General features: G+C 39.6%; 1 protein-coding gene across 1 annotated transcript in view; it reads right to left on the reverse strand.

The window, feature by feature from the left end:
- Positions 1 to 1,498: 1,498 nt before the first annotated feature.
- Positions 1,499 to 25,870, reverse strand: part of CPQ (carboxypeptidase Q) — a gene marked incomplete at its 3' end in the record, with an annotated part of 37,004 nt that continues 12,632 nt past the window's right edge. The window contains exon 3 of the mRNA XM_009872136.1: positions 1,499 to 1,706. Within this exon, the coding sequence (XP_009870438.1) occupies positions 1,499 to 1,706 (208 nt within the window). The remainder of the gene's footprint in view (positions 1,707 to 25,870) is intronic.

The following is a 25,870-nucleotide window of genomic DNA, read 5'->3' on the forward strand; positions in this document are numbered from 1 at the left end:
GAGTGTGGTGAAGCACCCATTAAGGCTCCAAGAGGAACTGAGTACTAAGAAACCTAAACATTCACTCGTTTTATTTTTCTGTTTCTTGGTTACATTTTCAAAGTGTGTCTACTACCACTCCCATTAACATCAGCAGGGGGGTTGTAAATAAGTCTTTACCCAGTGTTTAAAAAAAATCGACCTTCTCAGTGGAAGAAGTGAAGAGAACCCAATCCATTCCATTACTTAAAGAAACAGAGCAGGACAGCAAACACAAAATCAAGCACAAGCAAGCACCTTAACACATCTTCGAAGGTTACATTTGGATACTTCATAACATGAACTGAAATGTCAAATTTTGAAATACAGCAAATATAATTCAGTCTATGTGCTGGTTAGAAGTATGACTAAAAAATCAGATGACATTAAATTAAATTAATTGTACCCTAATTTAGAAGTTGAGATATTGTCTTTAGCTTGGCCGATACGTGTTACATACCCTAGGTGATGGTATATAAACTGCATCCATGAGAGTAGTTACTTTTTCCCTGCCCAGTGATGAAGCTTCTGAAAGCACACATTCAGGCTAACACTGAGGGTCTCTAAACATCACAAGCCAGAGCTAAAAAACTACCATTTCAGAAAAGATAAAATCTTATAAGACCTATGCCTGGTTTAAAGGACAGAAATAGTCATTCTTATTTTCCATTGAAGTCAGAAAACTACAACATTTAAAAAAAATTGTGGCTCAGTAGAGGTACTCTAGCAGGAATTTCCAGTGCTTCTGTAATTGAGTTGCATCAGCATTTTCACAATAAACCATACTGCCAGAAAAATCATTCCATGTTGTAGCTTACATAGAAGACCTCATACCAGGCACAAATCCTTCAGCACCATTAGCTGGTATGGTTTTTGGGCTAAGAAATTGAAAAAAAAAAAAAAGAGAGAAAGTAAGAAGGAAAACTTTAAAATATAATGGCAAACAATTTTAGTTACAGATAGCAGAATCTGGCTTATTTGCCTGATCAAGAAACCCTTTAAAATGATTAACAGAATAATAAGTAAACCCAAAGCAGAAATGATTATGGCAACCTTAACCTACTACTTGTTATTTAAAACAATAACTGTATTTGCTATGGAGTTAGAATTTCTCTTCTGCTTCCATACATTGTTTTTAGTAAGCCTATGTAGATGGTACTACTTAAAGTGAGCTTTAAGCCAGAGAAACAAAAAGGAGGAGGACAGAGTACAGTTTAGTTAAATTTCCTGTTCTTAGAACACAGTAATTCTTCTTGTTTTCTAAAATATAATCCCAGTTACATCCTAGTTACAACTGAGCCTGGTGGTTTCAAACCTGCTACCTGAAAAAGACTGAAAAGCTGAGATGTCTGAAATGCAGAAGAGGAGGTGAATAAGAGTGACTCATTTGAAGGATTTCTCAGAAAAGGCTGTTCTTTGGATTTGTTTTTTCATATTTTTAAAGAAAAACATAAGTTTCATCTTGAATATTCTCGCTCACCTGCTCTGGGTACTTGCTTCCAACTATCTCTGCCACAGTGTTAAAGGAAGGGGAGTCTGAAAAGGTCTTAGCCCCCATCTTCAGGTGCACAACGATCTTAGCGCCCCGGGAAGACATTCGGGCCATCATTTCAGCATCTTCCACAGAGATGCAAGCAGTGGGAATCCGTGGCACATCAGACTGGTAATTCTGCCACCCAGTATGTGGGCTGTGAAAAGAAAATCAAACACAACAATGCTAAAACATAGCTCTCTAAGTTATTATCATTACAGAATTATTAAAAAGAATACTTTCACCACCAACCCCTGAAGACTCTTAAAAAGGACAAATTTACCATTTTAAAATAAACTTTTTGACATCAAGTGATTTTATACTCATTAGAATATCTGACTGTTACCATTCCATATGTCTGGAAAACTATTCTGCATCAGCTCTATTTAGGTCATTGCCATGACTTGACATTACCGAAGTAAATGCTCTGATACTACACTTCACTGCTTTATCAGAAAGAAAAGCAACGAAGAGCCACTAAGTAAGCAGTTCATAAGAAGCACATTTTTTTTCCCCTGTGACAAGTAAATAAATTAAAATGCCCTACTTCAACTATTTCCACACCAGACTGCAGATTTACTTTGAAGACCACTAATATGAGAGACTTCAGGAAAAATAAGTTGAGACCATAAAAAATGCATGTTTATTAGCTCTCAGCACACCAAAGATTTCAATACTACTTGTAAACAAAAGAGAACTAAAAGAACATCACAGGAAAGAACAATTAATTGCACACTTATCATATAAAGAAGAAGAAAATTATGCACCGCTAGATGCGAAGCTTCGGCGTCTTCCATTTAGGAACAGCTATGCCTTGTGGAAATAAAAAAAAAGTGGAAAACAAAACAATCACAAAATTCCTCTGGCATTTATAGTGCAAAATGGAGTGACTTCTTTCCTCTCAGAAAGCTGCAGAGGGTTTCATGATTATTTAAAGCAATTATTTCCCTTCCCGATGCTCCTTCTACCACTGTTGTATGCCAAGCTAACTGGAGCGAGTGACTTCACATCTGACATCAGAGGATCGCTAAAAGGTAATGGACAAGTTCCATAGCAAGTTCCTTCAATGTTTTTTCACATTTGACCATTATTTACATATTTCTAATTTTGTGGTGCTTCTGTTGAGATCTTTGGATCTGACCTGCAGAAGTACCGAGCACTGCAGGTGCAGCTGAAGTCAACGCTGCTAAAGTGAAGTTGCATATAAAGCCAGGTACATCAGAATAAACATGTGGTGGGAAAAAGGAAATAAAATGGGAATAAAAATACTCTTTGTTTCACAGACAGGAAAAAAAGGGGAATCAAAATACTGTTTCCAGAGGACAGACTCGACGAACACCTGAGAACCATTCTATTACTGCAATAAAGATCAGAAATCATTGGTATACAATTACATGTCCAGAATCCTAAAATAAGCTTAGAACTGCACATTGAAATATTAGGATAAAACTCTGAATAAGCAGCTTGTCAGTACTGGCCCTCCTCTGCATTAAATCTGTAAGCTGAAATAATATATCTGCAAGCCTTTATTTCAGGTCGACTTTGTAATTCTCACATTTCAGTCACCACTCCAGAAGTGTTTTCAAAATGCATAAAATATTCAGTCATCTAGATGCTTCTTCAATATTCTTATCAACTTGCTATTTTATTTGTCCATTTGTTTCAACTACTACATTCTGATTTACCAGCGAAATGCCAGTGAATTAAGTTTCCAAAGGAAATCTTTAAAGCCAAACCACATCTTTATCTACACACTATCCTCTAAAGCTAAATCATATCTTTACCTACATGTTACCCTCTGAAGAAGGGCTAGAGTCAAAGCTTTCAAACCAGATTACAGACATTTTTCACATCAGCTGTTATATATTTTAACAGTATTTATCCATATATTAATAACAGAATTGTAGAATGGTTGAGCCTGGCAGAGACCTCTGGTGGTCAATGGGTCCAAGCCCCCTGCTCAAGCAGGGTCACCCAGAGTCAGCTGCTCAGAACCAAGACATGAAAATCGACACCTATGGGCCTACTTACAGCAGCAGTCATATTTTTATATGTGTAAATAAACTGGAAAAAAAAGGGTGGGGATTTTAGGTCTTCTAAACTAGAAAAAACCCACTTATTCCTGGAGGAAATGTGGTGAGGAAGAAGGGAGAAAGCCACTTTGTAAGGATATAGATTAGGTAAAATGCAAGAGATTATTCATTTCATTTGTTTAGAAGACTAAATCCGTCTCAACAATAGCAAGTCCTACTGTGATCAGTAACATAACCTGCAGAGTAGATATGAATAAACATTTATTTGAAAAGAAAATACTAAAAATCAGTTACAGAGGTCTTATGGGAGCTGCTTCAGAGTGTAGACAGATCTGTTTATTAGGTGGCAATGGTTTAGGAAATTATTGCTCCCAGTTGTTTATGGCGGACTTCATATGGCAGCCAATGCCCCTTCTCCTCATCAGCCTTGCAGGTTGGATGACCTGTAGCTTACCTTTGAAATGCTAGATCTTATTTTTTTTCTTTCCCTTTGCACCTGTAAAAAAAAAAAAAAAGAAAGAGGCTCCCCTCATCCTTCACTTTTAAACTGTGACAATTTGCTCTACAATAGTTCATTGAGTGTTTGGGGATGTACCAAGCATGTGACCCATGAGATTTTCCAAAAAATATAAAATAAACAACCTACTAAACAAAAAAAAAAGAAGACAATTTTATATATTAATGTTCAAAAAAATCCCCTACATTCAACAAGTGAGCAGAAACAGTTTCTGCTCCTTTTAAATGAATCCATTCACCTGTGTCTTCTGGCAAGATTATGTTTTAGTACTAACATGTCATGTATGCTGAACTGCAGTAATTCAAGTTTTATCACCACCTGTATTGATTTCACTCTCCTTGTTATTTCCCAGATGCTCAACAAAAGAAACCTCTAAAATGGTATTTGTTTCTCCAATACTGCTCACAATTACTTTTCTTTCCTGACGCTCCACCACAACTGTGAATAAAGCTTCTGACAATGCACTGAGATGCGTGAGATGTGTGAACTCACATGCTCACACACCCCACATGAACACACACTTGAAGGTACAAAATTCACCCCAGCTTGCCCCCCCAAAAAACCCAACTTGAAGTAACCTGGTAGTCTTGCCATTTTTATGCTCAAACTACTATTTTGCCAAGATTATAAGGGTAAACCAAACTACCCAAATTAAGACATTTTGGCACAGTCAGGCAGAGCCAGCAACTGTTCAGGCAATACCAGGGCCTGAAGGGAGTGGATGACAGTCCAAATGACTGCTACAAAAAGGGAAATGGACCATAACCATCAGCGGTACAAAGGCAGAAGGCAATATCACAGTACTGTATACTTCTAATGCTCTAAGATGAACTCACACAGAAAACATTTGTGGCAGTCACTAAGCATCCTGAGACATACCTGGTTAAAGGGTACATGCATGTAAAACATGCTGTGTGCAAAGTATATCTACATAATAAATTGCTTAATAAAGCTCAAAGATTACATTAAAAAAAATAAACTAAGTAAATCAACTCCCCTTTTTGCAGATAACCAAAAACTGGAAAGGCTGAATGGCAAGAATTAACTAAGCAAAATAAAAAACTACTAGCAGATTCTGTGTTTCACAGATGAAAATGGAGAGAAGCAATCCTGAGTTTGGCTCAAAACAGGGGAAAGAGGAAGTAGTTCAGGAGAAAGAATTTTGGTCCTGGTAAGCAAGGAAGATTTTTTTTCATTGAGTCTGAAACAACATGACTTTGTGGCTATTATTACTAAAAGATTTTACTAAAAAAAAAATACAAAAAAATCTGACTTGTGTTTACTACTCCCCACCTCTTGAAAAAGAAAAGAAAGGAAAGCATTGCAGAAAGCAACCCTGATTCAGAATCAGTATTCAGCTTTCTAACATTGATACCTACAGGCAAGCACGTTGTATCTCTGGCATTTCCTACTAACATCTGGGAGTGATGTCACCTTCTGCTGCTTCTAGCCCACACTCTCTCTGAAAATGTTGTCATCCAGCAAACCCTAAATTCATTTTGCAAAACTTTCAGGGTAATTAGGCTATTTAATATCTAACATAACCATACTTCAATTCCACAGTTTGGTGTTTAGTAAAGGAGAAAGGGTGGTTGGTTCTTTTATTTTGTATTTGTTTATTTAATAAAGGCACCTGTTCTTCTGATTTTAGAACTACTGCATCACCTCATGTCCATATTTAAACTACTTAAAAAGAAAACAAACCACACCTAGCCAGATTAATCCTTTATAAATGTATCAATATTAATGAAAACTCATCATCATCTGGTCTTGATACTCCTGCTCAACAGCTGACAAGATTCAGATAAATAAAGTGGCTGGGTTTTCCTTTTAATAAATCCCTAGATTTCACATCCTGAAAAGTACTGAAGTATCATGGTATGAATAACAAAGCAGAGGAAAGGCTCCAAAAAAATAAAGCATTTTCTCTGATAGAATTGCACATCAGATGACTAGTAAGAAACAGATGTGGCTTGCATCTTACAGAGAAACAGATGTGGCTTACAATTTACAGGAAAGTGTAAAGGAAGGATAAAAAAGTCAAGAGGCAGCGAGGTAGTTTCTCTTCTGAGTAAGATAATCAAATGTGGATGTGGATGAAGAGATGTGCCACTAAGTGTCAGGTCAGTTCGAACTCTTGTTACTGTGATAGCTGACCTTGTATGCTTCGTTAACTCATTTCATACCCTGGACTACTAACCCTTATCTCTCAGATAAGCTATAATGCCCAAGGACAAAAAAAATGTAAGAACCAGTGCTTCAGGCTAAACTGGGTGCTCTGATGGCAGATATCTCAAATTGAAGCCTAGACAAAGATAGCAATCTTACAAAGATCTGCTTCAGCCATAATATATATACATGTCCTGCCAATGCACAGTGCTTCATGTCAACCACATAAAGCAATCTAGGGTTGGGAAACACAAAATGAATGTTGTCTAATTATCTTCAGTTTACTCACTCATACAAATAGATTGTGAGACTCTAATTGCTTACATGATTGCCTGTTTTTTACAGGCCCTTTGTCATATTTACAGTACCAACCACATGAAAATTAAACATTCATACCAGGTCAGCTAGTTTGTTATTATTGACTTAAATTATAAAACACATTTCGAATGTAATCATGACTATATGGTAAGAATCAGGGGATAAAAAATAGGGGGAAGGCCAACAAGGCAGATATCACGGCAGGAGTCTGTTACGGATGGCCCAGCCATGATGAAGAGGTAGGGGAAATATTCTATAAGCAGCTGGGAGAAGTCACTAGCCCTCATCCTCTGGGGGGGCTTCAACTTATTAGATGTCTGCTGGAAATACAATACAGCAGAGAGAAAACAGTCCAGAAGGTTCCTGAAGTGTGTGGAAGAGAACTTCCAGCTAGGGAAGCTGCCTCACTGGACCTGTTGTTTGTGAACATAGGAGGATTTGTGGGTGATGTGAGGGTTGAAGGCTATCTTGGGCATAGTGATCACAAAACGATAAGAGTTTTTGATTCTTGGAGAAGTAAGGAGAGCGATCAGCAGAACTGCTGCCTTGAACTTCTAGAGGGTAGACTTTGGCCTGTTTAAGAGTCTGATTGATAGAGTCCTATGGGAGGCAGTCCTGAAGGGCAAAGGAGTTCAGGAAGGCTGGACATTCTTCAAGACGGAAATCTCAAAAGGCACAGGAGCAGGCTGTCCCCATGTGTCAAAAGACGAGTCAGTGGTGAAGAGGACTGGCTTGGCCAAACAGAGAGATTTAGCTGGAACTCAGGAAAAAGAAAGGAGAATTTATGACCTTTCAAAGACATGGCAGGCAACTCAGGAGGCAAAGATGTCATGAAGTTATGCAGGTAGAAAATCAGAAGGGCCAAAGCCCAACTACAACTTAATCTGGCTACTACTGCAAAAGAATAAAAATATTTCTGTAAGTACAACAGCAACAAAAGGAGGGCTAAGGAGAACTTCCATCCTTTACTGGATGCAGGGAGAAACATGGTGACAAAGGGTGAGGAAAAGGCTGAGGTACTTAATGCCTTCTTTGCCTCAGTCTTTAACAAGAGCTCTTCTCTGGGCACAAAGCTCCCTGAGCTGGAAAACAGGGATGAGGAGTCTCCATATTCCAAGGGAAAATGGTCAGTGACCTGCTGCTCCACTTAGACACACTCAGGTCTACGGGGCCAGATGGGATCCAGCCAAGGGTACTGAGGGCCGAGGGTACTGGGGGAGGTGGTGGAAGTCCTCCCAAAGCCACTTTCAATCACGTATCAGCAGTCCTGGCAAACTGAGGAGGTCCCAGTTGACTGCAAGCTAGCAAATTTAACACCCAGGGCTCGAAGGAGGATCTGGGGAACTACAGTCTGACCTCGGTGCCAGGGAAGGTTACGGAGCAGATCATCTTGAGTGCTGTCACACAGCATGTACAGGACAACAAGGTGATCAGGCCCAGTCAGCATGGGTTTATGAAAGGCAGGTCCTGCCTGGCCAACCTCATCTTCTTCTGTGACAAAGTGAGCTGCTTAGTGGATGAGGGAAAGGCTGTGGATGTTGTCTACCTAGATTTTAGAAAAGCCTTTGACACCAAGTGCCACAGCATCACTGTGGAGAAACCAGCTGCTCATGGTTTGGACAGGCATAATCTTTTCTGGGTGAAAAACTGGCTGGATGTTCAGGCTCAAAGAGCAGTGGTGAATGGAGTTAGATCCAGCTGATAGCCAGTCACAAGTGGTGTTCCCCAGGGCTCAGTATTTGGGCCAGTTCTGATTTTACCAATGAACTGGATGAGGGGACTGAGTGCACCCTCAGTAATTCTGCAGATGACAATGAGTTGGGCTGGAGTGCTGATGTGCTTGAGGTTAGGAAGGCTCTTCACAGGGATCTGGACAAGCTGGATCAATGGGCCAAGGCCAACTGTATGAGGTTTAACATGGCCAAGTGCTGGATCCTGCACTTGGGTCACAACAACCCCCAGCAACACTACAGGCTTGGGGGAGAGAGGCTGGAAAGCTGCCTGGCAGAAAAGGACCTGTGGGTGTTGGTGGACAGCCAGCTGAACATGAGCCAGCAGTGTGCCCAGGTAGCCAGGAAGGCCAACGGGGCACCCTGGCTTGCATCAGAAACAGTGTGGCCAGCAGGATCAGGGATGCCTCCCTGTACTCAGAACTGGTGAGGCCACGCCTCAAATCCTGCATTCAGTTTTGGGCCCCTCACTCCAAGAAAGACATTGAGGTGCTGAAGCTTGTCCAAATAAAGGCAACAAAGCTGATGAAGACTCAGAAGAACTAGTCTTAGGAGATGCAGCTAAGAGAACTTGGCTTGTTTATCATGGAGAAAAGGAGGATCATGGGAAACCTTATCAGTCTCTGCAACTACCTAAAAAGAGGTTGTAGCAAGGTGGTTGTCAGTCTCTTCTTCCAATTAACAAGGGATATGACAAAAGAAAATGGCCTCAGGTTGTACCGGGGAAAGTTTAGATGGGGTATCAGGAAAAATTTCTTCACTGAAAGGGTTGTCAAGCACTGGAACAGGCTGGGCAGGGAAGTGGTTGAGTCACCATCCCTGGAGATATTTAAAAGGGGTTAGGGACATGGTAGTAACGGTGGACTTGACGTTGCTACGTTAATGGTTAGACTCGATCTTAAAGATCTTTTCCAGCCCAGATGATTCTGTTATTCTATACTAATCTTTAGCTATACCCATAGCAAGATCACAGCTTCATCTCTCAGTAATAAGCTCATATCCTCTTCACACTTTGTTCTGTTTCTTCCCTTATATATTCTATATCACAGAAAAAACCTTCACATGCAAAGCTTTAAAGTTTAAAGAAGTGATAGAACATCCTGAAGCAAAACAGAAGAGAAACGGTATACGTTGATCTCACACTTAGCTACAGTGAATAGCTACTCATAAGTGCCTCACTCCTATATCATTCTCTTCATCAAGAGCAGCATGGCAAGGGCTCAATTCCATTCAAATAAATCCCCCTTTCCAGTGTCATAAAGTCCTTATAAAACAAAACAAAACAACACTTGTCCTTGTGTGCACTCAGACTGTGTATGTTCTTTCAAGATTCTCACCATTATCTGTGTAGAGAGGCCAAACTGTAAAAGAATTAGTCAAAATGTCAAAAGTACTGTTAATCTTCTCAGAAGAATTAGATATTTAAAAATAAAATCAAGACTATTCCCCATTTACAGCCACTTGGCAAAATACAAAAGAAACAAATTCAGCCTAATTTTGTGTTTCTGTCATCATTCGTCCTAAGATTCTCTTGCTTTGCTTGCTTTTTAAATCAAATCCTACAAAACCAATATTTTAGCTTACACTAAGTTGAAATAATAGCAAGACTGCTAAACTTGAAACAAATTATGAATATGCACAGAAATTTTTAAAGAAACTAAGGAGCAAAAATATGATGTGGAATAAATATGGGATTAAATAATATAGCAGTCTGTTACCAAGGATAGAATATTTGGAGTCTAGTTATACAGTCTCTTCCAGATTACTTTGTACCTACCTTTAATGGATGTAGCATGTGCACAAGTGTAATGAAGTATAAAAGAGACTCCAGAAGTTATTTGCCTTACCAAGAAAATCTCCCTTTGAAAGAGGGCACAGTATTACTCTGTTACCACATGGACTCCATTTAAATTAACATTTTTAAAACCACATCTAATCAGTGCTAGGCACTCATTAAAATTATGCTTTACTAAACAAGTATAATAGCTTTGACATAATTACATACGCGCTAGGCTACAGAATGCAACTAACACGTATATGTTTGTATTTCATTACAATATTCAGCATTCTATGATAACCACAAAACTTTTTTTAAAATAGCGCACGTTAGCTATAGTTTTTCAAACAAGAAGCAGAAAACAACTGTGAATGGTAAAATGATCAAATGAAGCAAGTCCAATGAGTTCCACTTCGGGACTATCCAACTGCTGGGAAAGTCGAAAGTCTATACAATCCTGTCCAAATGTCTGCAGGAAATGGAGCTTGCATCAGCTGCTCTTCATCTGACAAAAAAAACAAACAACCAAACAAACCAAACCCTTTCTGCCTCTTACAGAAACAGGGATGACTCTCCAGCAGCTGACAATATCTTGAGGGAACCATTTAAGTCATACACCTGTTTGGCTTCCTTCTGCTCCACATGAACAACCAAGCTCCCTCCTGTGTTTACATCCCCACCTTGTGAGAACGCAGCTGCCTGCTGCACACCACCACAGGTATGTTAGTGAAGGGCTCCTGGAAGGAACGCCAATGACAATCCTAATTGCCGGCAGCTGCAAGGCTTCTGGCTTCACAGGATTTCTTTTTATTTTTCGTTGAACTCCTGGCTCCTCAGCCTTGAGTAGAAGCCATATTTGTATCTTCAGTGGCCCCTGTATCACCAGAGACTAGTCAGCACACGGGAAAATTAAAAAAAACCAACCCAACCACTGGAAACAGATGTTATATTTTATACCTACAGGGAGGATATAAATAAATTCAAACAACAACAACAAACAAAACCAAAACAAGAACAAACCTCAACATTTTCTTATTTGGAAAGCAGAGAATCAGACAAAGAGGCATCACAGGGCTAGCAATACACAAGCACATTAAATAAGAGCTAGCTGTCTAGAATACTGACCTGGCCTTCATACCTACTCCATTTAATGACAGTTGTTACCTCTGACATCACTGATAACGAATTCTTACATTAAAATTATTAGGCACCAACAGGTGTGAAGAGGCATCAGAGCTTTCAGGGTAGGATCAACCACCATACCAGTGCCTCCAAGTCTGCTTTGTTGCAGACAGTAAGCAGTGGGGAAGGTCAAGCTCTTCCATACGCAGGCATATACACTGAGCCACACCAGAAACTTGACACTGCTCTGGCACTGGATACAATATGTCATGGGACAGTACGGGGAGGTTTCTCCTTTAGGAGGGTTGTCATGGTCCCACTTTCGGTGAGCTGAAGGAAAGGGGTAGGGGATGGAGGATATTGGTTTCACCTGCCCTAAAACTTCTTCCTTTTAATCGACTGACCACAGAGGTAGAGCAGAGTGAGGTCTGAAAGGAGGCAGAGGAAAGTTTCAAACTCACAGAATAGGACGTGAAGGTAACATAGCCCTGGAACAGGCCACCCAGGGATGTTGTGGAGTCTCCATCTTTGGAGACTTTTAAAACCTGCCTGGATGTGTTCCTGTGTCACCTACTCTAGGCAATCCGGCTTTAGCAGGGGGGTTGGACTAGATGATCTCTCGAGTTCCCCTCCAACTCTGACAATTCGGTGATTCTGTGACATGGATGGAGCTACTCTTCTTCCCTCTCTTCTCCACACCACACACCATTCAGAGCAGTATGCTCTTTGGACACTGTCCTCCATCAAAAAAAGGAAATACAAATTTAGCTTAAACTCAAACATATTTAGGGATAGCTTTTAAATAGTTTGAGGCAATGCAAACAATGCATCATGGAGATACATTTTTAAAGCGTAAAATGTGAGACTTCGGGGTCAACAGGAATACAAAGGCAGTCTAGAAAAAAATCACACGGTAGAAATGGGAATGACGGAGGGAAACAAGTCTCTGAAGTCAGTGGGAGTATCTTAGTACCAAAGGCAACTATGTAGATGGGTAAAAAGGGACAGCTTATAAAAGTAAAAAAATAGACAGCAGAATAACTTAAGTATTATCACTATAGATAGCATGGAAGTAAATCCAAGGAGTGAAACAGAAGAAAGGAAATGGAGAAATGTAGTCATCTTTTCTGCTGTTTTTGAGTATAACCCTGTTTCAGCTGCAAATTGATGGCAAACCTTCCCTCAACTTCAGTAGAAGGCAGGGGAAAGGCTTTAAAAAATGCCTAGATATGCGAAGAAAGAGCAAAGGGCCTGACTGGATTCAGTCTCAAGCATTGAGCAAACCAAAAGCCACTGCAAGAGACTTGTCTGTGTGAGCCCCTATATTTTGCAGGGAAAAAAAATGAAACTCTGAGACATCTTCAATAAATAAATGCCTCCTTTACTCCCACAGAACTAATTGCTATAGAATATTAAACTCCTTTTTGATGTTCTACTAAACAATCCAACACTTTTGCTGTTCAAGTTTAAAAAAAAATCAGGTCAAGAGAAAAAAGTATGTTAGTAAAAGTTAATACAAAGGGTGTACCACTTATTTTTCTCCTCAACTGGGAGATTTTAGTTGTGTCATGTGAAAGGAACTATTTTAACATAAGCTGATAATTACATTTGCCTATCTAGTTCACATATGCAAGTCACGCAATGTAAAATATCATGTAAATGCTTAAGTGATAAAGATACTTTATCTAATAAACTCATTCTCCAAAAAAATGGTATGTTTTTGTTTTCAAAACTCAGGAAAATCTTGCCTGTCGCTCCAAAGTTACATACATCCTGTTTTTTTCAAACTTGAAATCCACTGTAAACAGAAAAGTTCCTTTGAGCAACATAATATATTTTTAAAGTTTATTATAACATTACAATAACTCCTGTGAACTAGGACTAAATACTGAGCAGCACGGCAAAATGTCGTGCTGAGCGTGAGGATTCTTTCCCCAGCTGCATTTGTTGACTGTCGTAGATTTTCCCAAAAGCTTCATAATCTACATCAGATGAAATACAAAATGTCCCAATAGGTACATATTTCCTCTGAACAGCTTCTTTCCTGGCAATTAGTGTTGTGTCTGGGAAAGGGAGAGTGTCAGGCTGAAAAAAAAAAGAATCTTTCCAGTGCAAACCACTGGTTGGGAGAATGACTGAATCAGTTCTGGGAATCTTCCCATGTTGCTAGTTTCTTTGGGAGCATGTAGGAAGAACATCAGGTACACAGCAGCTGCCATGAAGAAATTAACGTGGGGGTTTCCCGAGAAAATATCTAAGTCTTGAAAATTCAAGTTCTTTTCCTTCCTCAAAAGGAAAAGAGAAATTGCTGTCACATGGCAACATTTTTCTCACTGTTTTGGCTTAGGCATCAAGTTTGTCATGTTTTTCAATACATACTATATACTCATACTATGTGCTTATTGTTTGAAGGTTTGTGCTCTTCCTATTTAATCAAGAACAGATTATTCTCATTCCCACTTTTACATTTTAAGGATTTCTTTCATATCTAAGAAAGAGCGCCTAGGAGAATCTCTGCTGGCAGACAGACAGTCTGAAACAATACAATCTTCCTTTCTTTTCATTAGTTGATCCATGTTGCTGAGGAAAACGGTTTTGGAATACAGGTAACAGGCTGGAGGCTTCTGTAGGGTGTATACAATAATGATTGTGACTTTTATAGTCCACACCTAAAATTTAAACACACAAATGCTTTTGGACCTTAGCCAAAAGATACAGGCACACAGCCCGATGAACTGTGGTGGTGGTGGAGGTGATCTGGATTTAGAGAGGTGAGAGATTCCAGACTGCCTGAAAAGCGACAGCTGTGGGAATGCCACAGCTCTCCGAGCTGGCCTCTGGTGGCTCCAGGAGAAGGCAGCCCTCAAGGGGACCACAGGTTTCCTCACTTCCTTCTCACTCAACTTACCTGGCTGTCACTCCTGCTCAGCCAGCCTTCATGAGCAAGGGCATGCAGCAAGTCACCTGTGTTCACAGACTTGTACACACACCACAACCTTAGAGGTCAAGATATGAAAACAGTGAAGCCCACCTGCAATACTGCAAGACCATAAAAGAATAAAAAAGTGGAAATTTCTTCCCCAGTGCTCACATGATAACTAGGAATGATTTCCCCCCTCTGCCAAAAAACACTACGAAAGACCTTACTGATTGTTAATGATTAATGTTAACACGGAGACCATGTATAGAAGTTCATGAGTAATATAAATAGAAAATCTGTTTAAAAACTCTATCTACTTAAAAAGAAGTGTATCATACCACTTTAGAAGCAGAACTGTGTCTCACAGGCTAATACACATCAGCTGAATCAACTTGCAGTTGTCAAGTGAAAATTTGTTTCTGTAAAATACGCTGTACTACACTTGTGTAGTACAGCATAAGCATATTACTTAAATTATTCACTGGAAATAGTACTTGTTTCAAAACTAGCTTGTCTATAAACAGGTACTGAATTCTACAGAACAACTCTGAATGTGTGCAGCTCATAATTATTGCTCATACAGTTTAAGGCAGTTGTTCTGAAAACCAAGTCCAAAGATCACTTGCAGCTTGCAAAACCCTCGTACACCCAGCCCTCAAAGTAGGTTTTTCCCGATTGTCACTGAGAAGTACATACACACACAAAGATTTACATGACTGAAACCTAATTTTAGGCACTGAAAAACAATTATGCTTCTAAAATCATGAATTGCAGCTGCACTGATTATTCCAAGTAGCTCTGCTAAAGTTTTCTCATGGGTATCCCTATCCACTTTGCATTTCTGGCAAGACTGAAATGTTAGAATTCTCTCAGGCACTGCAGCACATCATTTACCCCCTTCCCCCCAGGTTGTCAGCATTATAAACTAAGTAAAGTAAGAGGAAAAAAACCACACAGTTTTGAGGCGTTACAGCCTCGGACGGTCTCTCAGACGAACCCAGCAGCCCAGAATTCTGGGTTCCATGTGCTGGCTGCATCTGGACAGTGTTGAATCCCTGCTTAAGCTCTTTGGGTTTGAGCACAAACATAGATCCCTCTAATGCCCTTTCTGGAGATACAGAGTGTGTACTCAAGCTGCCTGGTCCCTTCACATTCTTTCCAGTTCTCCCATGTTCCCTCAGAAGCAACTGCAGTCTTCTCAGAGCCTGAGACTGAGAGCCCTGAAAGGTGTTTCCTTCTTTGGAGACTGCAGGGAAAGATACTTACAGGGAGACACTGACCTTCCTCCAAGAAGGATCATAGTTCATTCCCTAAAAAGGTGCAAGCAATATACAGATTACAGAAGAACAGTTAAAACTTCCCTTACATCCCACCTGTGCGTTCACACTTTCCAAACCTCAGCCTTTTGCAAAATCACATTCAAATCCCAGGACGGATTTCTAAAGTTCACGTTCTTGAAAAAGAGCCGTTACTAAGAAAAAACCTTGTACTTTTATGAAATTCCAGTTCCTTTGTGCTCTTTCCAGCGGCTTCAACTCTCTCATGGTGAGCTGTTACTGAATAGACTTCAAAACTCAGATCGAGTTACAGTCAACCACCTGTTTCTAAATATTTACATTTGAAAATACTGTATTCTAATGTAACAACCTGTATTTTATGCCATTCACCTCCTGCCAGAGTCTTCCCACAGACATTTGCAAGGTCAACCTGAAATCTCAACCTAGCAGAAATTAACAATCAAAATATACTACGTTTTATTCTGCGATAACACTGATGGTTATAAAATGTATTATTTGTTTGCAGTAGTCACTCACTGTTATGTAATAATACAATCATCACTTGTTTTCGGCACAGGCAAATTATTACAGAATCTACTATTGACTACCTAATCACAGTTAAGAAGAGCTGACTTCTCATGTTGTCTTCTTTACTGTTAACAATGTAAAAATGTTACACTGAATTATCATTTTCAAAAACAGGGAGAGAAATTACTGTGAGCTACTCAAGAACATAAGGGAACACCAGAATCCCTGGTTTTAGTTAATTCACATGATTATTCTTCCTCATCTGACAAAAGTATCTTTTGTTGTCTTGTGCACAAATGTCAAGAATCAGTCTGGATTTTCCACAGCCAAATGGTACAATAGTTTCATATCTCTTGTTGAGGTATATTTTGTTTGCTTCACAATCACCAGTAAACTAATGTAATGAAATCCAACTAGAAACAAGTAAATTAGAAACTACATGGTTGCTTTTTGTTTCTTATTCTTAGAATAAATGTTCTTTTGTGATCATAGCAGATTAAAAAACCAGGAATTGCAGTCTAAGATCAACCCTGCTAAGTAATAATGAACAGAAACATATCAAAGACAGCTTCTCTCTGGTTCACAGAGTATTTTCAATATTTGTATTAAGACAGTCAAAGCAGAAGTACTGTGACAGTGACTAAGAAAGCAAGATAATAGTGAAACAGTTTAGCAGAAGTCACAGATCCTCGTCACCTACTCAGTTAATGACATATGGGAATGACCTATAAATATCAAACCAAAGGTCAAGTTTAAAAAGGAAAGTCAGAAGAGAACAAAGATATGGCTTTAGGTTTGCACCACCCTTCTATATATAGAAACAGAACGAGAGAAAATATAAGATGCCTGAAGGCAAGGACAACAGGCAAGTAATCAAAGCTGGCATCACTGGCAGAGCAGAGACAGGAGTTGGGACCTCTCATTTAATAAACCAGATGGAGAAGGATTTTCACCATTTAGCCCTTCCCCGCAGGCAAGACCAAAGGATTAGTATTTGATGCAACAAGATGGACATGATAAGAGAGAGGCTCAGGTGACTGATTGGATTTGAAGGGGAAAACAAACCTAGAGAAAATGATTAAAGTAATTGAAATGGTTACACTTACAAGGCACAAGATATTACTTCTGCAGAAAAGAGCCCATTATTACTGTTGGCCATCAACATCAGGCTACATTTAGAAAACAACTCTCAGCAATTGTGGAATCTGTGGTTCTGACTTCCTAAAAACATAAGTCAAAAATCTGTGTGTCATAAAGAAGCAGTTTTATCATACAAACAGGTCTAGCTCATCATACTTAAACACCTGACATACATCATAGTAGAGCAAACACAGCATGGCGAGGCCAACTTGTGTGAAGACAACATTTAATGCAGTAACACAGAAATACCCTACCATATGGACAAGCCACAAGCAAGGCTGTGGGAAGTGGAAGAATCAGCAAAAATTAGAGGGCCCCTAGTCCCTGAAAAACAATGCAAACATTCTTGTAACAAGAAATCATAATATGTTGGAGCAAACCATACATATTTGCTCACATGTTGAAGCAAACAAGGCAAAATAAAATTAGGAATCAGCATTTCCAAGTCCTCTGCATGCCTGGGGCATAAAATAGAGAGATTGTGGATATTAACAGTTGACTAGCACATTAAGTATTTTTTTCAAATGACATATATTTGTCTGCCTGTCTGTTTTACATGACGTAAGGTTACATATCAATAGAAAACATTTAATATTATGCATGAGACACATTCTGACACACACAAATCCAGCCATAGTCTCTACATAAACCTGTGTTCACTTTTGAAAATCAGCAGTAAACCCTGAAAAGAGTATTTTAAATGTTTTACGGCAGATACAACATTTCATAAATAAAACTTGAATATATACATGCTAAAACTGCTTTACAATATGTAGATAACTCTCAGTAACATGATCATATTACGAACAATACCAAATAGATTCTCAAAAAATATTTTGAGTAATAGAGGCAGTAGAAACAATACTCAGTGGGAAATACACGAAATTAATGGAGTTAATACTAGAATACAACAGGAAACAGAGCCTTTACCCTCTTTTTTATTTTTTAAATTGAAAAAGGAGCATATTAGGCTAGGATATCCCAAACATTAGTTGTGTACCATTCTGGCACAAACATTTTGGTATTATTTAATCTTTTCCAGTTGTCCAGAGCCATGCGCTCTAGAGATCAACACTCCAGATAAAGTCCTTGGGGTTGCACTTAAACAGGAAAAACATGAGAATTACAGAGAAATGAAATGACAGTCCACATACTTCTCAGACCTTATCATCAGCTGAAAATAAATTCACGCCTTTTGAAAATAATTCACTGGCATTGTATTACTCACATCTCTCTCTGTAATCTATCTGCATTTTCATTGTCAGGTTTTCCTTCAGTCTTCTACATTTATGGTCATCACATTCTAGTGAGACACTTGTCAGTGTAATCAAGAAAATGGAATGTTGCAAGAACATTCAGACAGAACCTGCAATTGATGGATGAAGATATTACAATCATGTCAAATGGTTCTGAATTTGCTAACAGGGTGTTAGTGTGCACGGCAACTCATATGGACTCCGAAGGGGCTGGTAGCACTGAAGAAAGCTGGAGCTGATTAGGGAGAAATGGGAAATCATGGAGAACTGCTAAAGTTCCCTGTGCTCAACCCACAGCAAGCACAGCTGTAACTCCTTAAAGATCAGTAAAAGAAAACCAAAACTTGGCAGTTTTATATGCTCAACATCTTTATACGCGTGAACCAGTAATGCAAAAGCAGAGTAAAACTGTTCCTTTAAATGTTATTAACTCCACAATATTAGCAAATCTAATCAGTGGGTGCTCATGATACACATGTTATTCATGACACGGGTGGCCAACTAGCCACCAACAATATGTGTGAGTCAGTAACGTTAGGAGAGTGGGTGGGCCAGAAGAGAAGAAAAAAAAATTTGCATAGTGCTTTGATAAAGGTTTGGCTTGGGAAGCTATTGGTGAGAAAGCGAGGATTTCAGAAGCACCATTATCCTCATATCATCTTTCTAGATAACAGAGTCTACTAACAAAGATTTTACTAACCTTCACCCACCTCTACCAAAGTTACAGGACACTGCTTATATTACCAGACACTAAATGGATGAAACTCTTTTTAATTACATGAAGATATTCCTGAACAGGAGTAGCCAAAATTAGGAGGCAGTAGAGTAAGTCCTTGCTAGTCTCATCAGCATTTTACTGACTTTGTACGAAAAAAATATGTCAGATGTATGAAATTACCCAGAGGTTTCATATGTCACATCAAGCCCTCTCTTACTGGAAAATAACAAGAGTTACACAGCTTAAACCATTAAGAGGAAAAACATTTGGCAAAAGCCAAAGAGGTTGGGACTTAGGAAACATAACCTACAGATTTCTCACTATTATGAAATTACCTGAAATTTGGCTCCTTAATCACTGCTCAAACTCACTGTACAACACAACCATCTCCTAAAGCACAGGCTCCATTTCTTCTAAGGACATCATTTCTCTTGCTGACAGCTAGGATTTGCCCAAAAGTGAGCACAAAGACTGCACTGCAGAATGCAGTCTGGCATGTTGGCCTTCAGGGAACATAGGAAGCAAAGTAAAAATTAACAAATTGTCAGTTGACAACATATACAGACATCCCGGAGGGAAAGCCCTGAAGTGCAGGGCAAGAAAATAAATCCCACAGCACACCACCAATTCCTACCTCTAAGGGCAGCAAGACAACATGCGCAGCGCTGTGAAACGTAACTAGAATCTTCCACGAGCTCATCAGAGACTTCTAAAACACGGTCCACTCTTATTTCCTCTTGTTGCACCACAAACAAGGGGTTTATTCTTGTTTCCTGGTCCCTTAGTAGTACACAAGACAGTATCGTAGTATCCTATTGCCACAGGATATTGCCTCAGGACAGTCTCTCACCAACATGTTTCTTACGAGCAATTCCTGCCTCTGTGCTAATCCCGTAAGTGAAAAGTGTTCACAAATAATGAGCGGTGCGTCCTGATTTCTTCAGCCATGCTACAGTATTACTATTACATCTCTACAGTTATCCCTCAGCTTCATGCTGCCTTTGTGCCTCATGTATTCCCCAAACATGAGACAGAAGATGCTGCTTACTCGGAAGGAGACTATTTTTATAACAATTTCGCAGTATCAAAAGCAAGCACGCCCAGTATCAAGCAGTGGAGAATCAGGTTCATCAGTTTTCCAGTCCCCTCAGAGATCAATTCTAAACTACCTTGACCACAACTTCATTCTCCTCCCCACTGGAAGAAAACAACTTTTCAACGAACACATTCACCCTGTGCGCATAAAACTCACGTGCTGGGGAGGAAGAAAAACACTTAAAAACCACAACCAGCCAATAGTAAGAATAGCTACTCTGTCACTGGAAGATGGTAATGAGCAAAGAAAGCTTCTTGAGTAAATAAAGGCATCAGATCCACACTTAATATAGGCAAACTCTTTATTTTCATTACTTTCAACAAGAGGTTGTTCCCTGGAAGAAGGAGTGGCACTGCGCCTAACAGCATGCACTAGGACCCAAGAACACAGTATTACAAGCAATCAAGTAAAATTCCAGATACCAGCTTAGCACTGTCACATGAAATGGAAATGAAAGGTAAATATAGTACATTTTTTTTCCCAAGGAATATAGAAATTGTTTATTTTTACACTCAGAGAAATGTCTTGTGCCCCAGACATCCCTTGAAAAACATTATTTCTGGAAACTTAACCCAGCAACTTTCTCCCTTCAAAACAGATCTTTTTTTCCAGTGGTTTTTTTTTTTTCCGCAGAATAAAAAAGGCAATCTGATTTAGACATTTCTATAAAAAAATGTTTAATAATAATAACGTTTGCTTTTATAGACACATCAGCATGAAGGAGACCTACTTGGCTGACATGCAGCAAACAACTCTAAGTTTGTCTTCCCTGCCTTACAGAAAGCCTCGTCTCTGCCCCTGCAGAGGAACTGCCCTTCTAGGAATTGCCATTTGAAACTCCAGAGCCACAACCTGCACTAATTAAGTGAATCTTCATATCACAGAGGGCACACATCTGGCCACTACAACAGAAATCACACCGTAAAGAGTTTTAAGTATTATACAGACGATGCATCTTTCTTAAAGATCTCACACGGTACATCCATATTAGCCCGAATAAGTAAGTCTGAACAAAGAATGAGCTTTTGAAGTGAATGCTCCAAAATCCTTGGCAGCCTGATCACCAAGCAGTGTCTGAGCACCAGTGTCAGATTCCGTTCTGATGAAACTAAAGCAGTAGATGCGCTCAATAAACGCCCTTAGAACGGCCCAGCCACTAACATATGCTCAGTCTTAGCTGTCGCACCTAAATCCTTAATTGCAGTTTTATTTTTTTAAGTGATTTTTACTTTAATTATATCATTAGATGGAAAAACTTCCCTGCCACTCAAGGATTTTTGTTTTGAAAGATATAAAAATGATTTGCAATTAGAAGAGGGAAAAGATTGGGCAGCCAGTAAAATATTTTCCCTGATCCCAAGAGAACAAGACACAAGACCATTTCACTAATCGAAAAACATGGAAGCAGGTTTACAGATGGATTAAAATACATCCCACCCCTACAGACTTAAGAGCCCAAGGCTAGCTTCCCTAGAAGTAAAGAAAAAAGGACTGAACAGAACTGCAGGAAATTAACTCACATACCACATGCACTAACCGGCCAAAAGCCAGAGGAACCACAAATTCCTGAACTGACACAGCACTTGGAGAAGAGCACCAAAACCCAAATGCACCCAGGGCACTGGCAGCTCGCACGCACTAAGCCTCTACACCCGGCCAGAGGTGTTTCGTGTCAGGTTCTCTCCAACTACGCACCCTGTGAGCATCAGTCGGGCCGGCTCCTTACATCACCGAGGCTGCACAGCTCCAGCAGCCCAGAAACTCACGCAGTCACCCAGTGCTACAGGCAGATCAGAAAAAGGTGCCTCACAAGCACCTTAAGTTGCTTAAGGTGCTTAAGTATTGGGGGTGGGAAGGGAAGCAAAGCAAAAAACTTACAGAAGCTGATTATACAAAAAACCCTACTTCATTCTGTACACATAAACCTTCCAGTGTGTGCCAGAAGTAGTGAACAATCTCAGTTAAATTCAAATGCTGGAGGAAAGCTAAGTTTTTTTCAGTCGAGTAGCAATCTGGGCAACCAGTCCCACGCTACAACGCAGTGTTACTGAAGAAGGTGATGACAAACATAACTCTTATTTTGTGCTACCATAGCCTTGCCTGTGCACAGTGATTGTTTTGTTAAATAACCAAAATGAAAGCAGAGAGTAAAAATGAAGCAGTTAGCTGAAGAGCTCCTGGAATTATTTTATGATATAAGTTAAGTTTTAGAAATTTACACACAGGTCAAGATTTTTTTTGGCTGAAAATAATAGCTGGTGGTCCAGGCCATTTGTTGGGCAACAGAGGCAGCTTTCCTGGGACACACCGACCTGTCTCACCTGCTTGACTTCCAGCCTACGATCCAGGGAAATCGGTCATAGGCAGAAAGACTGCTAAGAAAAAAAAATCTGCAAAAAATACCTGCAAAAAATCAGGTATACTGGCATTTGTTCTGGAAGGAAGGGCAGAAAAGGAGAGAAAGGAGTCTTCAGGGCTCATGACACAATGAGAGGGTACAGTATTTCAAAGACAAAACATCAGTCTTAAAGGCTAGATGCATCTCTTTGCTATGAAAACCAAACAAAAGCAAAAGAAATCTACCAAAACAACTACACCATCCCAGATTTCAGAAAACTTGGCAGAATGAGCAGAAGTTGAGTGTCTCTGTTGCTACTGATGGGAATAAGTCCTTACTTTCCTTAGACATGGTGTTTTATGGAAAGGAAGAAGCTCTCCTTAGCAGGCAAGTCTTGTACCTGAAACCAAAGGCAGCAGACCCAGCATTAGGAAGAGGTCATGTGGTACGAAATCACTGTGCCAGCACCTGGGAGCTGAAGAATGGCACTAACTCACATACATTGTCAGCGAGAATGAGATAGAATGATCTATTTACCAAGCAGTGAAGAATAAAAGGAGAAAAAGGAAAGGAAAAGAAAGTGCGCTTTCAGGGTACAACGTATATACAAAATGCATAGATGACTATAAACGTCAGAAAAAAATAAACCAAGTGAAGTTACAAAAAGAGGAAATTAAGATAAAAGAAAAGCAGCATTTTTCAACTTCACATAAATGAAATAATACTCCAGCCCTGGCATGCTTACACTTAATTGTGTGAGTTGCATGCGCCCAGGGTATCTGTGCAACCTCTGCCATAAATCTGGAGTTGTACCGTGCCACCTGCGATTCATCTTTCATCAAGATACAGCTTTTGATTAGAGCTACTAGAGCTTCACAAGCAGTCTTGGGCACCTGTAGCCTGAACAAGCAGAGAGAAAGGGAAGGTAGTTACTTCAGATAAGTATAAGATGTTGAATTCAGCCTCAAAAGAGACGAACTGGATCAAGTACATGTTCTTGTTAACAGTCTCCAGACTGGGCCAAAGTACTCCTTGGTCTATTTTGGCCTTGTGATATGGTCTCTGTTGGATTTCTTATATACTGGAGAGATTGTTCTGCAGTATTTTAAAAAATAATAATAATTGGGCTCTTGGCATTTATCTCCGAGAATTCCGAGGAACTTTTTGAATTCTTGAAAAACAGTCAATTCTGCTTCTTTCTAGAGCCCTTAAAGGGGTTATCATTACAAGACATAGTGTTTTGATTTTATCTAATCTGCAGTTCTTGAGGAACAGAAGGATGTACTTATAGTTTTAGATTCATAACAATACAGTCACCAGAGCATAAATACTGGACCATTTCAATAGCTAAAGAATACCGTTTATCTGGGGGGTTTTTTTTCCTAAAAACACACAGCTAGGAAGCAAAAAACCAGACTTATGGCTAGCTTATTACAACTACATTTTTAATCATGCCTTGCAAATTGAGTATTTTTGCTGTAAAAACATCTACTACAAACTGGGAAATACTCACTGGTATATTGTACACAACAGTAAACATATGTATTACTTTAACTTGTACAAGACCATTAATCACAGCAGAGTCAAATTACTGAAGGAAAAAAAAGTCAACATCTGGATTTCTCCAAAAAGCCAAACACTATGAAAAATGTTGACTGATTACAATAATACATGTTATTTAAGAAGGTTCATTATAAAGAGTTCTGTTACTCTTAACTCCTAGTATTCACGTTTAAATGTTTTCACCACCAAATTGCCAGTGCTTCAGGAAATTGTTACTGGGAAAAAGGTTGGCATAAACATTCCATTTGGCTGGAGGGCAGGGAAAAATACTTACCTGTTACAGTGACTTTCTCCCAAGTAAGAAAATCCACTGTTACATGATACCTAAAAAGCATCAAGAGAATTATTCGATTCTAACAAAACATGGGGGCAATGCCATGAGACACAACTGCCTGGCAACATGGTAATACCAACCAAGTAACTACTGTCATCTCTTCAGGGGCCAAGGGAGATGCTGTTGCTAATTTCATTTCCTATTCACTTACCATTTCTGTCCTAAATAGATGAATCCACTCTTTGAAATTCAACAATAAATCCCTCAAGACCTTCCCTGTCACCAATAAGTTGGCATAAGCTATAATATAAACACAGCAATAAGTTTTCCTGCACATATTCAAGTTCATCCCTTCTTGCACTCATTCAGAGTTGGGATGCCCGAGTCCTCAAGCAGTTATATTCACTCCATAGCTATACTACTGTGTCTTAAAAAAATTAAGCTGCCCACATAATCCCTGCTCAAAAGTTCCCATCATAGTTTTTGCCCTTGACAATGTGGCAGCTGCTTGCCACCTCTGAAAGAAGGAACAGTCACCAAGCTGCCAGCAAGAGAACACTGAGTTAATTCATGTTGTGATTTTACCAATTCTGTCAATAAGCTTTAATAATCAGCCTTCATAATCTTAAAATGTTTATCTGCTAGAAGGTACCTAGTTTTAACCTATCAATATTATTCACATTGCAAGATCACCTAGAAATCACACTAGAAAGTCACTTCTATTGTTCCAGCCAGCTTAATTCGCTGCAAGTAGAGTAAGCAAATAACAGTAACAAATAACAGACCCTGTCCAAACAGGGTCTAAATCTTAAAATGGAACAAAAACAACAACAAAACCCCCTCAAAGATAATAAAACTTAGAGAAAATGGCATAGTTCCACATTGGCCTGCGGCAAGTGGGACAGTGCAGGATCAGAAGAAGGATACTTTCTGCTGAGATGGTTCAGAGAATTGCCACAATCCCATTAGCAGTTACTCATATAGGTGTACAGGCCCAAGAAGTAAAGGTTCTGGTCAACAAAGCAGGAGTACACAAATTACAAGACTGCAGGGCTTTCTTTCACAATTTTTACTGTTCATCTCTCATCCTTCTAACATGCTACTCTCTGCAGCAACACAGTATTTCTCCTAAATCAAGAAGGCAAGCGACTTGAGCAGTGCTCCAGATACTGACTGACAAGAAGCACCACATCCAGCACAGAGTAATGGAATCATCATAGAACCATCATAGAATCATAGAATGGTTTGAGTTGGAAGGGACCTTAAGGATCATTTAGTTCTACCCCCCCTGACATGGGCAGGGATGTCTCCCACTAGAGCAGGTTGCTCAAAGCCCCATCCAGCCTGGCCTTGAACACTTTCAGGGATGAGGCATCCATATCTCCTCTGGGTAACCTGTTCCAGTGTCTCACCACCCTTGTTCCTAATGTCTAATCTAAATCTACACCCTTCTCTAGTTTAAAACCATTGCCCCTTGTCCTATCACGATATGCCCTTCTAAAAAGTCCCTCCCCATCTTTCCTGCAGGTCCCCTTCAGGTATCGG

Source organism: Apaloderma vittatum, unplaced genomic scaffold (genome assembly GCF_000703405.1).
Source record: "Apaloderma vittatum isolate BGI_N311 unplaced genomic scaffold, ASM70340v1 scaffold13226, whole genome shotgun sequence".
Classification (NCBI taxonomy): Eukaryota; Metazoa; Chordata; class Aves; order Trogoniformes; family Trogonidae; genus Apaloderma; species Apaloderma vittatum.